We start from the raw sequence: 15261 nt of genomic DNA, 5'->3' as shown, positions 1-15261 counted from the left end.
CCTCTCCCACATGGTCCCAACACCGCCCCCTCCGCACCACCCTAGTTCCTCCTCCGCTCCCCCATGGTCCCCACACTTCCCCCCCCCCCCCCCCCCTTCCATCTCAATGAAAATGGAAAATGCAAGCAGATGTACTGACCTTTAAAAAACAATCCCAAGCACACTCTCAGACATCACAACAGCTGATTCGCAACAGCAACAGCAACAGCAACAGCAACATATGTACAATTGCGCACCCGTGTACACAGTGAGGAAATTCCTTCCGTCAGCAAAACCAGATTTATTTCCCTCTGGTGGCTCTTGCAAACCTCACTGAGTAAGTGTGGGAAATTTCAGAAAATTCGCATCTAATTCACCGAGAAAGCACATCGTCTGGGGGCCTGGAGGATTGGATTAGCCACCAGCAGATCACAAGACAAGTGAATCATGAGACAAGGAGCATACCACTGAATGTCGAGAAAGCACATCAACTGGGAGCCTGAAGGATTGAATTAGCCACCAGCAGATCACAAGACAAGTGAATCATGAGACAAGGAGCATACCACTGAATGTCGAGAAAGCACATCAACTGGGAGCCTGAAGGATTGGATTAGCCACCAGCAGATCACAAGACAAGTGAATCATGAGACAAGGAGCATACCACTGAATGTCGAGAAAGCACATCAACTGGGAGCCTGAAGGATTGAATTAGCCACCAGCAGATCACAAGACAAGTGAATCATGAGACAAGGAGCATACCACTGAATGTCGAGAAAGCACATCAACTGGGAGCCTGAAGGATTGAATTAGCCACCAGCAGATCACAAGACAAGTGAATCATGAGACAAGGAGCATACCACTGAATGTCGAGAAAGCACATCAACTGGGATCCTGGAGGATTGAATTAGCCACCAGCAGATCACAAGACAAGTGAATCATGAGACAAGGAGCATACCACTGAATGTCGAGAAAGCACATCAACTGGGATCCTGGAGGATTGAATTAGCCACAGAAAGAAAACAAGACAAGTGAATCATGAGACAAGGAGCATACCACTGAATGTCGAGAAAGCACATCAACTGGGATCCTGGAGGATTGAATTAGCCACAGAAAGAAAACAAGACAAGTGAATCATGAGACAAGGAGCATACCACTGAATGTCGAGAAAGCACATCAACTGGGATCCTGGAGGATTGAATTAGCCACCAGCAGATCACAAGACAAGTGAATCATGAGACAAGGAGCATACCACTGAATGTCGAGAAAGCACATCAACTGGGATCCTGGAGGATTGAATTAGCCACCAGCAGATCACAAGACAAGTGAATCATGAGACAAGGAGCATACCACTGAATGTCGAGAAAGCACATCAACTGGGAGCCTGAAGGATTGAATTAGCCACCAGCAGATCACAAGACAAGTGAATCATGAGACAAGGAGCATATCACTGAATGTCGAGAAAGCACATCAACTGGGATCCTGGAGGATTGAATTAGCCACCAGCAGATCACAAGACAAGTGAATCATGAGATAAGTATGTCATTGCAAGGTTGGAGGAAATAATCCAGAAGAATCAGAAACACATGTAGGAGAGAAAATATAGATGTGGTTTGAAAGTGAGGAATAGAAAGTATGCAACAAAACTAAAGTTAGAGCAATTGAAGATGCCAAAACCTTAAACGTCAATTGATGAGTCAAAACCAAGGCACTCGATTCTCGTGTGAAGTGGAAACTGAGCAAACGGTGAACGCATCCATGATTGTCTTTTGAAAGTGTGATAATGTAAGCAACATGTCCACTGAGGACTTCCTCCTCCGTGCATTATATTCTTTTCTTTTTTTTGAAGAAGGCGCTTCCAATCAGAAAGTAAAAAACTAGATCTACTCCGCCAATGTAAGAAAATAAGCAAGAGCCGATCCCGGATTCTGCCTTGACGTTTATTTTGTGAGGTTTGCAAAAATTAAAAAAATACTCCTCATTCTGACCTTGAGCACAGTCACATGGTCGGAAGCGGGCACATGGTGAACTATAACGGCACTCAGTAGAGAGCATACCTCCGCTTGGTTGGCCATATCACTCAATGGTGAAGAATCACTTTAAAAATTCTACATGCTGGATCCGGATCTTCACTAAAATTGAATCGATTCTTCCTTGTCAGATACGCTACATCTCTGCCAAATTCCGTCCGAATCCGTCCACAACCTTTTGAGATATTTTGTTCATAAACGGACAAACAAATGGACAGAAGACAAACGGACACACAGACAGGGGAGAAAACATAACCTCCCATGCACCTTTGGTGGCGGAGGTAATAAAAACCGATACCCGCCGGGGCTCGTGGTCGATTAGCCTGAGGAAGCCTGCTGTGAAATGGGCGAAACGTTGCCCGAGACCGTGTCTGCTCTTGTTTATTTGCTCAAATTTATGGAGCAGATCTCGTTTTCTTAATTTCTGGTTGGAAGCACCTTCTTTCTTTATAAAATTGTATAATCCCAACCGCCCAAATCTTTCACCGCATGCATGTGCACGTGTGTGGACAGATGCACGCACGCACGCACGCACACACACACACACACACACACACACACACACACACACACACACACACACACACACACACACACACACACACACACACACACACACGTGGAACGAAGAGGAAACTCCAATAAATAGATGTATATTATAAAAGAATCAGTGCACTTATCATGATGGCAAGTACACAGTCAACTTCCTGTACAAACAGCAAAAACAGAAGAACCCAGGTGACAGCCTTGGAAGTTCATATTCATTCATTCATTCATTACGGTAAATTGAAGGCCCAAAGAAATGGAGGCTCGCACAGCTTACCGCGAGACGATGCTTCTTTGACAGGTATCTTCCAGAGTAAGGGCAACAGTGACAGCAGCAGATTCAGCAAATCTTCTCTGCAGGTGATCTCCTGCACGTTCCCAAAACAGAGGGTAGTCAGGAAGGAATTAGAGCCATTACAACGAATGAATTATGAACAAACCTTCACGTTTGCGATATATGGAGAGGAAAGAATTACTGTGGGCCTCAGATAAATCAACAATTGGCTAAAGAGTTAAATTTGTCAATGTCCACAGTAATTAACAATTGCTTAATGTCCGTCTGGCCAGCTGTCCGTCTGTCCATCTACAAACGTCGGTTTATGATTGAGGAACAACCTAATTTAAATTGAATGTTACATGTTAAACACAAATAAGAACATGAATCAGAAAATGAACCTGCAGATTCGCAGTACTTCGGCTCTGGATTTGTCCGGATCGCACATGTGCAGAGAGGAGCGAGATCATTTTGCTTAAACTGTCGGGCAGTCAAACTAAACTGAAAATCATTTCAAACAGGAAACTTGCTGTCTTAAGGACGTCAAAAAGGACACAAACAGACATGAATAACTAATGTAACGTGTTAGATATTGTGGTGTAATAACCACCGCACCAACAGTGGTAAAATGGTGGTAATTCCAGATATTTATACGACTTTTACAATCTTTATTGAGTACAAGGGATGTGTACGAGGGTGGTGTGTGAAGGTGGTGTGCAAGGAACAAGGATGGTGTATAAGACTATTTCAATAGCACTAAACTTCTGGATTATTTTTTAAACGATCTGTAAAATCATTATTTTATTGAAATTGAAACTGTATAATCCTCAACATTGTGTGGGGTATCGTGTTCTATGAACTCTCTTGCAGGTTATTGTATTGCACAAATGGCATCTAAAATACTGCACAACGCAAACGTTTATTGGACACAACCCATCAATAAAATAAGAGAATACACATTTTAAGTGGATTATTTTTAATACAAGGCATATACGCACAATCAGAAAGATAGAACAACACATGAATTGCAGCTCGGGTGTGGTGGTCACGACACATGATCAGTAAAAACATAGTTCAGTAAAACTAACACTCAAACACACGTGCACAAACACTTCTCAAATGATAGATAGAATGATAATCTCGACAATGGAGTTATGTTCCATTTCACAATTGATATAATAAACTTCGTCACAATCACAGACCCAGTGGAGTAATGGATGGAGTATCGGCCCAGAGTCTGGGAGGTCGGTGCTTGGCACTCTAGCTTAGTCATACCAAAGACTAATGGGGAACTGAACATAAAAAGTGTTGTTCTGCAATAGTAAAACATTTATATATAAGAAATAAAATCTGACATTCTGTAATCTAGCCTCATATTTATCTCGTTATCTCAAATCCAAATTTCTTGAGTATAACAAACTAAAAATAACAACAAATTTGACTTCACTGTTCCGATACTTATGGAGGACACTGTAATTCAATTGAAATAAAACAAAGATTTTAAATGTCGTAGAAAAATTTAATTCCGCATGTTTATCACCATTGACACAGTGTCTTTTACACCACCTTATTTAACACGTTACATTAGTCATTCATGCCTGCACATGTTACATTAGTCATTCATGCCTGTACATGTTTGTTTTTTTTGTTTTTGTTTTTTTGTATACTGAATCGAGGCTCGTGAAAGAGCTAACATTTACTTCACAAACAAATCATCCAGACAAACAAAATATATAAAAAGAGGGAGCGGAAGACAAGATGGGGAGAGAAGGGGAAGCACACAAACAACATTTGAGAGCAGGGAGATGTGTGGGAGGGAGAGGGCTTGGGGGGAGGAGGCGTGGGAAAGGGGGGGGTGGGAGACGTATAAAACACAAGGACACCAAGGACTTCCAGGACAGAAGTTGGTATTTCAAAAAAGTGGAATTGGGGTGAAATTAGCGGGGGTAGAAAAGATCAAGGTTTTGGATGGGGGAAGATAAGAGATGGTGGTGAACAGCTATTTTAAAGACCTGGAGGGTGGAGTGGGATTGAAGAGAGTGAGGGAGTTTGTTCCAGAGGCGGGAGAAAAGAGGAATGAAGGAGTGAAGGTGAGCAGAGAGTCTTGATTTTGGCAGTTTAACCATAAGAAGGTTGCGGGCAGATTTTGTGCGACCTGTAGGAATATTTGCGGGACAGAACCCAGAGAGAGCTGGGGGGGCAAGAAAGAGAGGAGTCGGTAGAAGACGGAAAGACCACCAACCTGCCTGCGGTGAGTGAGTGAGAGGCCCTTGGAGTTAGCTTCATCGCGGGAGATTCCAATGATTCTGAATGCTTTGGTTTCAACAGAATGAAGACGAGCGAGGTGTGAGGCAGGAGCACCAGCCCAGATGGGAGAACAGTATTCCATTGAGCTGCGGATGAAAGCCTTGTATGTGGTGAGGAGCTCAGGTGTGCCAAGGAAGGACTTCGCACGACGGAGGATGCCCAGTCGGCGACTGGCTTTGGAGGCCAGATTTGAAATGTGGTTTTCCCAGGAAAGATCATGGCAGATAGTGAGACCCAAAAGCTTGAGTGACAGAACTTCTTGGAGAGGATTATTCAGAAAGTGGATGGGAGGGTTGTCCTGTCGGTCTTTTCAGAGACACATCGTAAGAGTGTGAGATTTGGCAGGATTGAAAGACATGTTCCACTTGTTTGCCCAGTCTGTGATTTTGTCGAGGTCTGCAGAGAGTGAGGAGGCTGCAGACTGCCGATCTGAGGGATGAAGAATTGAGCGACTGAGAGTAGAGTCATCAGCAAAGAGATAGAGAGGATTTTCAAGAGAGTCAGAGAGATCATTGATGAAGACCAGAAAAAGCACAGGGTCCAGAACACTGCCTTGGGGAACTCCAGCCTGAACAGGAAGAGGAGATGAGAGAAACCCATTCAGGGCCACACGTTGACTACGACTAGAGAGGAAGTCCACCAGCCATGCGTGGAAATTTCCATGGATACCAACAGAGGAGAGTTTGGTGAGCAGAGCGGGGTGCCAGACCGTATCGAAGGCACGTGATATGTCGAGGGAGACAGCTCTAATTTCCTGTTTGGCATTGAGGACCTCCATCCATTGTTGAGAAAGCAGAAGCAGCATGTCCAGAGTCGAGTGACCAGGTCTGAAACCAAATTGATGATCAGAGATCAAGTCATTGGAGAAGAGGAAAGATTTCATATCCGAAGCAATGATGGATTCCATGACTTTGCTGATAATTGGGAGAAGGCTGATTGGTCTGTAGTTGCTGGGATCTGTTTTTGCACCTTTTTTGTGTAAAGCGGTGATGTTGGCAGATTTCCAAGCATATGGCAGATGACCTTGAGCAAAAGAGAGGGTGAAGAGAACATGTTACATTCGTCATTCATGCCTGTACATGTTACATTAGTAATTCATGCCTGTACATGTTACATTCGTCATTCATGCCTGTACATGTTACATTCGTCATTCATGCCTGTACACGTCACATTAGTCATTCATGCCTGTACACGTCACATTAGTCATTGATGCCTGTACATGTTACATTCGTCATTCATGCCTGTACATGTTACATTCATCATTCATGCCTGTACATGTTACATTCGTCATTCATGCCTGTACATGTTGCATTAGTCATTCATGCCTGTACATGTTACTGTTACGGATTCGTCACTTCCGTTGTTGCGGTTTTCATCCACTGTAAACATTTTTGATTCCATGTACTATTATTGTTGTCGTTTAAGGGATAGAGATTACTATTCTCAAAAGGTAAAAAAGTTAATGTTTTAAATGAAACCGGAACCGGACGACGATGAAGAGGAAGAGGAGGAGAAGAAGCCGAGCTGCTTCGAGGTCTGGAGCGAACGATTGGCGAACGAGGGTCACGAGTGAACTTTTGGTTTCCCGGGAAAGGGATTCCTGCGACAGAGTTGTTATCGCTGTGACAGATCAACCTGTGTGTCAGGTTTTGCGGTTGATTCCGAGGAGAATCGTCGTAGTGCCGTTACGTCTCAAGAATGGGCCGTCGGCCATTTTGACTCGCGCGCTTTGCGCATCGCTCAAGGTTTTTCACTTCGCTTCAATAATTTTCACCGCATTCAGACGTTAATCGTGTGCGTGCGTGCGTGCGTGCGTGCAACGTGGCTTTTGAGTGGGAAATCTGCGGTTCGCCGATTGGGAGCCGTGGAACGTCCATACCCGAGGGTGTGATTTCCCAGTTGCCTTGAGGGCACCTTTATGCAGCTTTGGAAGCGTGACTGTGACTGTCATCCGAACGGGATTCTGGTCTCGATACAGCATCGTTCTGACGATCACTGGAGTGGATCGAGTTTGGCTTGAAGCCGGAACCAGCTTTGGCTTGATGCCGGAATAGAGACATTGGGAATGTTCTTCTTTTCGCTCACTTGGAGCACAGTGAGTTATATATTACGAAACTGATGGTACCATCATAGGAATGATATATATTGATTGTACTTTTGATTAATATTGTTACTGTACCGTTATTCTTGTGTGACCTTAATACAATACTTGTTTGTTGGTAACAATTGGTGTGGTTTCACCATTGATCCTTGGCATACAGAATAACACATCTTTCTGCCGTGACTCCTCTTGGGGCTCGGAGGTACACCGTGACCGGGGTTTGGGGGGAGCACGTAACATTACATTCGTCATTCATGCCTATACACGTTACATTAGTCATTCATGCATGTACATGTTGCATTAGTCCTTCATGCCTGTACAGTGTACATCTTACATTAGTCATTCATGCCTGTACAGTGTACGTCAAATTAGTCATTCATGTTTGTACAGTGTACGTCAAATTAGTCATTCATGCCTATACACACTACATTAGTCATTCATGTCTGTACACGTTACATTCGTCATTCATGCCTGTACACGTTACATTAGTCATTCATGCCTGTACACGTTACATTCGTCATTCATGCCTGCACACGTTACATTAGTCATTCATGCCTGTACACGTTACATTAGTCATTCATGCCATTACACGTTACATTAGTCCTTCATGCCTGTACAGTGTACATGCTGCATTGGTCATTCATGCATGTACAGTGTACATGTTACATTCGTCATTCGTGCCTGTACAGTGTACATGTTACATTAGTCATTCATGCCTGTACAGTGCACATGTTACATTAGTCATTCATGCCTGTACAGTGTACATGTCAAATTAGTCATTTATGCCTATACACGCTACATTAGTCATTCATGCCTGTTACTTGTTCGGAATGTTTTCCTGTTCGGAATGTTTTTGGTTGATTGTCAGACAGGTAGACGGAGTAAAAATTACCTCACTCCTCTCTGCGTACGTGCGTTCGTGACGAATTCAGAAGTAAAGTACCGCCACACGACAGGTTCGTTTTCTGATTCATTTTTCAATTCGTGTTCAAAATACAACATTCAATTTGAATTTAGTTGTGCCTCAAACATAACTGATGATTGTGGACAGACAGAAGTGAACCAATTGCTTAACCCCGCTTTTTGCTTCGTGTGCACGGGTACAACAACAACAACAACAACAACAACAACAACAACAACAACAACATGAAGCAGTTAACCTTGAAGCACAGATCACCAACATGTCGTGATGTCATCGAGCATGACAAACTCTGATAAAAGTCTACTTTTGACCAGGCCGAATGGAACAAAATGAGGGTTTGTAAGTAAATTTAAATGGCGTAAACAGGATTGCAAGACATTGTTAACTTTGCTGGCAAAGTTTGGTGACGATGAGCAAAGAGGTGAGTGTGTAGGTAGCGCACCACACAGTATTACCGACATAAATGACAACAACAAATCAAAGTTTAAATAGCAACACGTTGGTCGTATTTATTCATGTTAGCAGCAATAACTCCCAAGATCATGCTATAGTGAATGACACGATAACTTCAAAATCTCAACCATTCGACATACGGCACGATGCCACGCCGAGTTAAATGCTTAACCATAACTCTGATCCATGTAACGACAAAAACATCTCATTACATCAGTTAACGATTGTTTCACTTTGAAGCAAAGAGCAAAACACGAATCGTCAAGGGCAAGATCAGAGAAAAATCTTTACACTCGATAAGCTGCAGCTGCACCCTCCAAATAAAAGATACTGCCACTTCTACTATGATTACTATGGCCCTAAGTATTCCCACCTCATTGTGGGCTCGACGCTTTTTGGCCCCAGTCTTTCACGAACCGAATGGCCAAGCATGGCAGGTGACTGAAGGTGGTGCAGGAATTTTGTAATTTGCTCAGGTTGTCGGTGATAACCCAATTACTCATTTAAATAAAAGACTCCGTTAGATCTTTGTCAAATTCATCCATGAAGACCTGCAGAATCTACCAAATATGTGACTCCAGTCACACAAAACTTTCTGGGGCTCCACAAATGTTTTGAGTGATGTGGGTGATGTGGGTTCAACACAAACGACAGGTGGCGCAATCTCTGGACAGACAACGATATTGTTAACAAATAATTGGTCAGTGTTCCGATAAAGGAACATCAAGGTTTCGACCTCCCATGGAAACAACAACGGTCTGAGCTCAACAGGATCCGTACTCCATATGCAAGAACATCACATCACCTCCGTAAATGGAATTTCAAGGACAGCCCAGCGTGTGACTGAGGTCACCCAGATGAGACTATGTGACTTAGATCTGTGAGCTGAAATTTGCCATAAGCAAAAAGAAGAACATTGGATCTTTAACGTCCAGGAACGAGCAGTGCTGGCAGACAGGTCCTCCAAATCAACGTCCTTCCGATGGACGGCACCCACATCGATGCCTCGCCCTGCGTGCAAAATACCAGAGTGACCGTTTATAGAAGAGTCGGGATTCAAACTCAGGCTAGACAGCGTATAGCGCACACAGGTGAGTATGCATAGCTTTAGGCTAAACAGACAGAAGAGAACATTCGCTGAAATCACCTCGACGAAAGTCCAGTTCCGCGCGTACAACTGGTCGCAGGTGCCAGACGAGCCAGCGGAGCAGTGCGGCTCAACTGTCCACGAGTTTGGAAGATCTCGAGAGACCGGTTCACTTCAACACAGGTTCACAGTCACTTGCTGCTTTGTGCCCACCAATTGAGTGCCAGCCGATGGCAATGCAGACGACGTCATTTCACACCCGCTCGATGCTCGGCTGGACCGCACCGCACGGTGATAAATGACCCTCACACAGTGGTGCCAATTAAAATTCAAACAGTAAAGGGTACAAACAATGTTATTTACCAAGCTGTCAGCCAGGCTGGACTTGGCCTCTTGCTTTGCTGCTCTTACTTCGGGTCAACAAGAGACTTCTAACGGGAATTCTATAATCACACCAAAAAAACACAACTGCGCTGCGACATACTAATGGATATTCGGAAAAGAACACTGCTCGAGCCAAGTATGAGCTCCACTGAGTAACTCTTCAAAGGAACACGATACACTACGGACAATACAAGGAACACATGCAAAGAAGAATCCATTTGGACAATCATGCCTGTGCGACGTCAACACTGTATTAATCCAATCAGTGGATCGACTCAATTTCCCTGGAGGGATTGAGAGGAGGAGCGAGGATGAGAACAGTGGAGCAGGTACAGGGTTCCAAATATCAAGAATACATGACGCAATCACAAATATCCATGACACGAATAAAGACAAGCTTGTCGGAACAGGTTGCAGCATGAACACGCTTCTCACATGCTAATACAAATGTATTACATAAGACAGGCCAACTGCGTCACTATACCGAGTCGCACGACAAACAAACAAATATTGGTCAGGCCTAAAACAAGGTTTCTTAACATTTAGGTGCCATGTTCTTTTTACAGACGAGTCAAGAATCTACCTCGATTGAGATGTGTTCAAAGTCTGCAGACGAGATGGGGAGCGAGTTCCAAGTATTGTGCCATCAGACAGCACGATCGGTTTGGTAGCGGCAGCCTGATGGCATAAGCTGACATTCGAATTGGCCAAAGAACTGATCTTATCATTGGGAGGGTTGCCATGACTGTTGTCAGACACAGGGATGATGTCATTGCACCTGTAGTCATCCCTCTCGCCACACAACAAGGTCAAAGCTTCATCTTTATGGATGGCAATGCCCGCCCTCCTCTTGTGAAAACTGCATTTCAGGATCACTCATCACTCCCGTGGATAGGCCCGCACACTCCGCAGACTCAAAACCGATTGAATATGCTCGGCACATCGGAGGGAGGCGTGTCTGTGGTTACAAAGTCCAACCACAACCACTCGATTAACGGCAAGTGACCCTGGTAGACAAATGAATAATCACCTGATTTGGTGGATGACAAGTTGTACACAAGCTTGTACTGTGTTCATTGCTGGTCACATGTTATTAAAGCCATTTATGCTATGATTTACAATTTCTTTATAATTTTACAGAAAATAAGTTAAGTATACTGTGTTGCACAATTGGTATCATTTATAACACCCTTTACATAGACCCACCTTTAGAGGCCATTTTCCCGGCAGAGCAGGGGTTCGGCCTTTTTCGGGCACCGTGGCCCCTTTTTTGAAGCAATGTTTTACGGCCGGATGCCCTTCACGGCCAGATGCATGAACGCCCGCTTTGGCTTGCAAAAAAGCACCTAAAGGACTCTCAGACTGTGAGAAACAAGATTCTGTGGGCTTTCATGTGTCTTTCACTGAGGAGAGGCTTCCGCCTTCCGCCATAAAGCCCAGATCCCAGATAAAGCCCAGATCGGTGGAGTGTTGCAGTGATGGTTGTCCTTCTGGAAGTTTCTCCCATCTCCACACAGGATTTCTGGAGCTCAGCCAGAGTGACCATCGGGTTCTTGGTCACCTCTCTTACCAAGGCCCTTCTCCCCCGATTGCTCAGTTTGGCCGGGCGGCCAGCTCATAACCCATCCACAACTTTTTGAGATATCGTGCTATTATATAGTTTTAGCCCTCTCACTCAATGGTGAAGAATGACATGAAAAATTATCGGATTCAGATCTTCACGAAAATCGAATAAATTCTTCCTCGGCAAACCACCCAATCTGTCCACCAAATTTCTTCTGAATCCGTCCACAACTATATGAGATATCGTGTTCACAGACAAAAACACAAACAAAGACAGACAGACAAAGACAGGGGTGAAGACATAACCTCCGTTCACCTTAGGTGGTGGAGATAATGAAAGGAGGAAATAACGGCAAGAAGAAAGAAAAAGAGGGAGAGGTTAAATAAATGTAGATTTCAATTGTTATCAACAATGTGCATATTTAATGGCATGAATAGCTACAACAGGTGAAAGCCTCACCTTATCTGGGAGGGCATCGAGACTGCAAAGAAGCAGAGAACCTCGACCTTGCAGTAAGTAGGAGGTCAACGCGGCCATTCGTCCATCCTCGGGCTCAATCCCCACGCCCGAGACTCCACCGACCTCTGGAGATGCCAAATGGGTTTGCTCAGAACTTTGTTCCACAAAGTCACAGCACAGGTGGTGAATAGTGGTGATAAGTTCACGTGCGAGCACGTTGCAAGATCCAAGGCTCATCATTGAACTGTGGGGAAAGAGACATCACAGACAAGAATAATCACGGACTACAAACAAACTGATTTACTGAACTGAACAATGACAAACTGAACAATGCAGTATTTGGTTTTCCGTTTCATGACGATTGTACCACATCCTGATGCTGTGTGGATTCTGCTTCCCTGCTGATGGACCTCTGGTAGCTTGCAACTACAACAACAACAACAACAACAACAACATGCATTTTAAGGCCATTTTCCCTGCTAGACCGGGGGTTAGCCTTGCGGTCCCCATGACAATCTTCTCCATTTTGCCCTATTTTCTGCATCTCCCCTTGTTTAACCCCCTTGCCCGCATTTCTTCTTCGACCATCTTTAGCCAAGTCTTTCTCGGTCTTCCCCGTCCTCTACTTCCTTCTACATTCATTTCCATCACTCTTCTCAACCAGTCACTATCATCCTTCCTCAACACATGACCAAACCATCTCAACCTGTTCCTCTTCACAGCATCAATCACAGGCTCTATTCCCATCATCTTTCGCAATTCATCATTTGTCTTCCTCTCTCTCAACGATACTCCGCACATCCACCGAACCATTCGCATTTCCACCCTTTCCGGCCTTCGTTGCTGCTCTACATTCATTACCCATGTCTCGCTCCCATAAATCATAACACTTCTCACACATGCAGCATACACCTTTCCATTCAGCTTCAACGACACACCCCTCCTCGTCAGCACGCCACTCAGCTCCCAAAACTTCTTCCATGCACATCTCACTCGAGCAACCGTTACCGAGTCTGTTCCACCTTCTCCATTCAGCATGTCTCCGAGGTAGCAAAATGTTTTCACACCTTCCAGCTTCACGCCGTCTCCAAGATCCAACTCAACATTTCCTCCATCTGCAGCTCCCTCTGTGCACACCTTGCACTTGAATGTAGCTGCCACACTGGTTAATGACCCTCTCAAACCACTACATTTTTGATGAACCCACTCAGCGCACATTGTACATTGAATGGAGTTCACTCCGACACCCTTCCTGCACACAGCACACGGCCACTCCCCAGTTCTTTCCACCTCACCACATGCTTTACCACTTGCCATCACCTTCGTCTTACGATATTCACCTTCAGACCTTTTGTCTCCATACATTCCTTCCACTTGTTCATCTGGTAGCTTGTAAATGTTGCTGCGTTTTTGCCTGAGGAAGAAATGCTGAAATCTATCTATCTGGGTTCTTCCCAACATCTTTCTCGGGCTAAGAGTTAGGGCTAAGAGTTAGGACGAGGAGTTAGGGATAGGAGTTAGGGCTAGGAGCTAGGAGTTAGGGCAGGGAGTAAAGGGGAAGGAGTTAGGGATCTTTGTTCCTTTCACATTTCTTTCTACTTTTTCACATTTCTCTTTATTCATTCTAATTCTTGCTTCTTCCATATTTCTCTCTTTCTTTATCTGTCTTTGAAGAAGTGAATTATTGTAGAAATTTCGTCCGCAGAGGCATTATGTTTTCAGGTTGTCTGTCCATCCGTCCGTCCGTCCGTGATAGGTTTTCGTTACCGCGATAACTTGAGAACGGCTGAAGGGATCTTAGTCGAAGTTGGTGCAGACATGTATAATGAGGTAAAGATGAACTGATTAGATTTTGGGGTCACGAGGTCACAGGGCAAAAGTCAGAGGTAATGTTAGGTTAAAAAAATTGTTACCGCGATAACTTGTGAACCAGTGATGGCATTCTGACCAAATTTCGTACAATTATGTAGAATGGTGTAAGGATGAACTGCTGAGATTTTGGGTTGAAGAGGTCAAAGTCTGTAAAAGGTCTATAACTTGAGAACAGCTGAAGTGATCCAATTCAAAATTAGTGCAGGCATGCATAATGATGGAGAGATTAAGTGAGTAGATTTTGGGGTTAAAGGTCAAATCTGTAATAGGCCTATAACTTGAGAACAGCTGAAGTGATCTAATTCAAACTTGGTACAGGTATGTATAATGATGTAAAGATTACTTACTAGATTTTGATGAAACTTAGATTTATTTTTTGAAAAAAAATTTGAAGAAAATTACTAGATTTTCAAAAGTGGAAATTATTTTGAGAAAAAAAAACAAAAAAAAAACTTATTCAATGTTGAGGTCAAAGGTCAAAGGTCAAATCTGCAATTGGTACGTTGAGACATGAAACTGTAAATTTCAATAAAAACTGGAAAAATTGAGGTGTTCTAAAACTTTTGACCAGTAGTGTACAATGATGCAAAGATCAACTGATTAGATTTTGAGGTGAAAGGTCAAAGGTCAAATCTGTAAAGGTTTATAACTTGAGAATGGCTGAAGTGATAAAAATTAAAATTTGGTGCGGGTATGTATAAATTATGTAAAGAGTAAATGATTAGAATTTGGGGTCAAGAGGTCAAAGTCTGTAATAGGTCTATAACTCGAAAATGGTTGAAGTGATCTAATTCAAACTTGGTAAAGGTATATTCACTACCAGTCAAAACTTTTAGAACACCTCAATTTTTCCAGTTTTTATTGAAATTTACACAGTTTAATGTCTCAATGTACTCTGAAATTAAGCATAGAACAAATGTACAATTGAAGATAAAAAAGAAATCATAGAATCATTTTGTTTAACAAAATTTAATTTAAATTTTTGACTCGGCAAAGTCGCCACCTTTTGCAGATATAACCGCCGAACACACTCGTGGCATTCTTTCTACAATGGAAATCAAATATTGTTCGGGAAGTTCTTCCCAACACTGTTGCAGGAGTTCCCACAAATGTGTTGCACTTGGAGGTTGCTTTGCTTTCACCCTTCTGTGCAGTTCATCCCAAACCAGCTCGATGGGGTTTCAGTCTGGAGACTGTGCTGGCCATTCCATGATTTGAAGTTTTGACATACTGTAGGTCTTTCCTTTAGCATACTGCAGGTCCTAAAATCCTGCTCCGCCACTCTA

The 15261-nt window shown here is 43.5% G+C and overlaps 1 protein-coding gene across 1 annotated transcript in view; it reads right to left on the bottom strand.

The window, feature by feature from the left end:
* The window catches only part of LYST (lysosomal trafficking regulator), a 457799-nt gene that overhangs the window by 375576 nt on the left and 66962 nt on the right, over positions 1–15261 (bottom strand). The window contains exons 3-4 of the mRNA XM_078785068.1: positions 12104–12347; positions 2830–2920 (exon numbers count right to left, since the gene is read on the bottom strand). Coding sequence (XP_078641194.1) covers positions 2830–2920; positions 12104–12343 — 331 coding nt within the window. The 5' untranslated portion in view covers positions 12344–12347. The remainder of the gene's footprint in view (positions 1–2829; positions 2921–12103; positions 12348–15261) is intronic.

The sequence above is a fragment of the Myxine glutinosa genome, chromosome 9, assembly GCF_964187855.1.
Source record: "Myxine glutinosa chromosome 9, kmMyxGlut1.1, whole genome shotgun sequence".
NCBI classification, from domain to species: domain Eukaryota; kingdom Metazoa; phylum Chordata; class Myxini; order Myxiniformes; family Myxinidae; genus Myxine; species Myxine glutinosa.
This window is presented reverse-complemented; position numbering and strand designations above follow the sequence as displayed.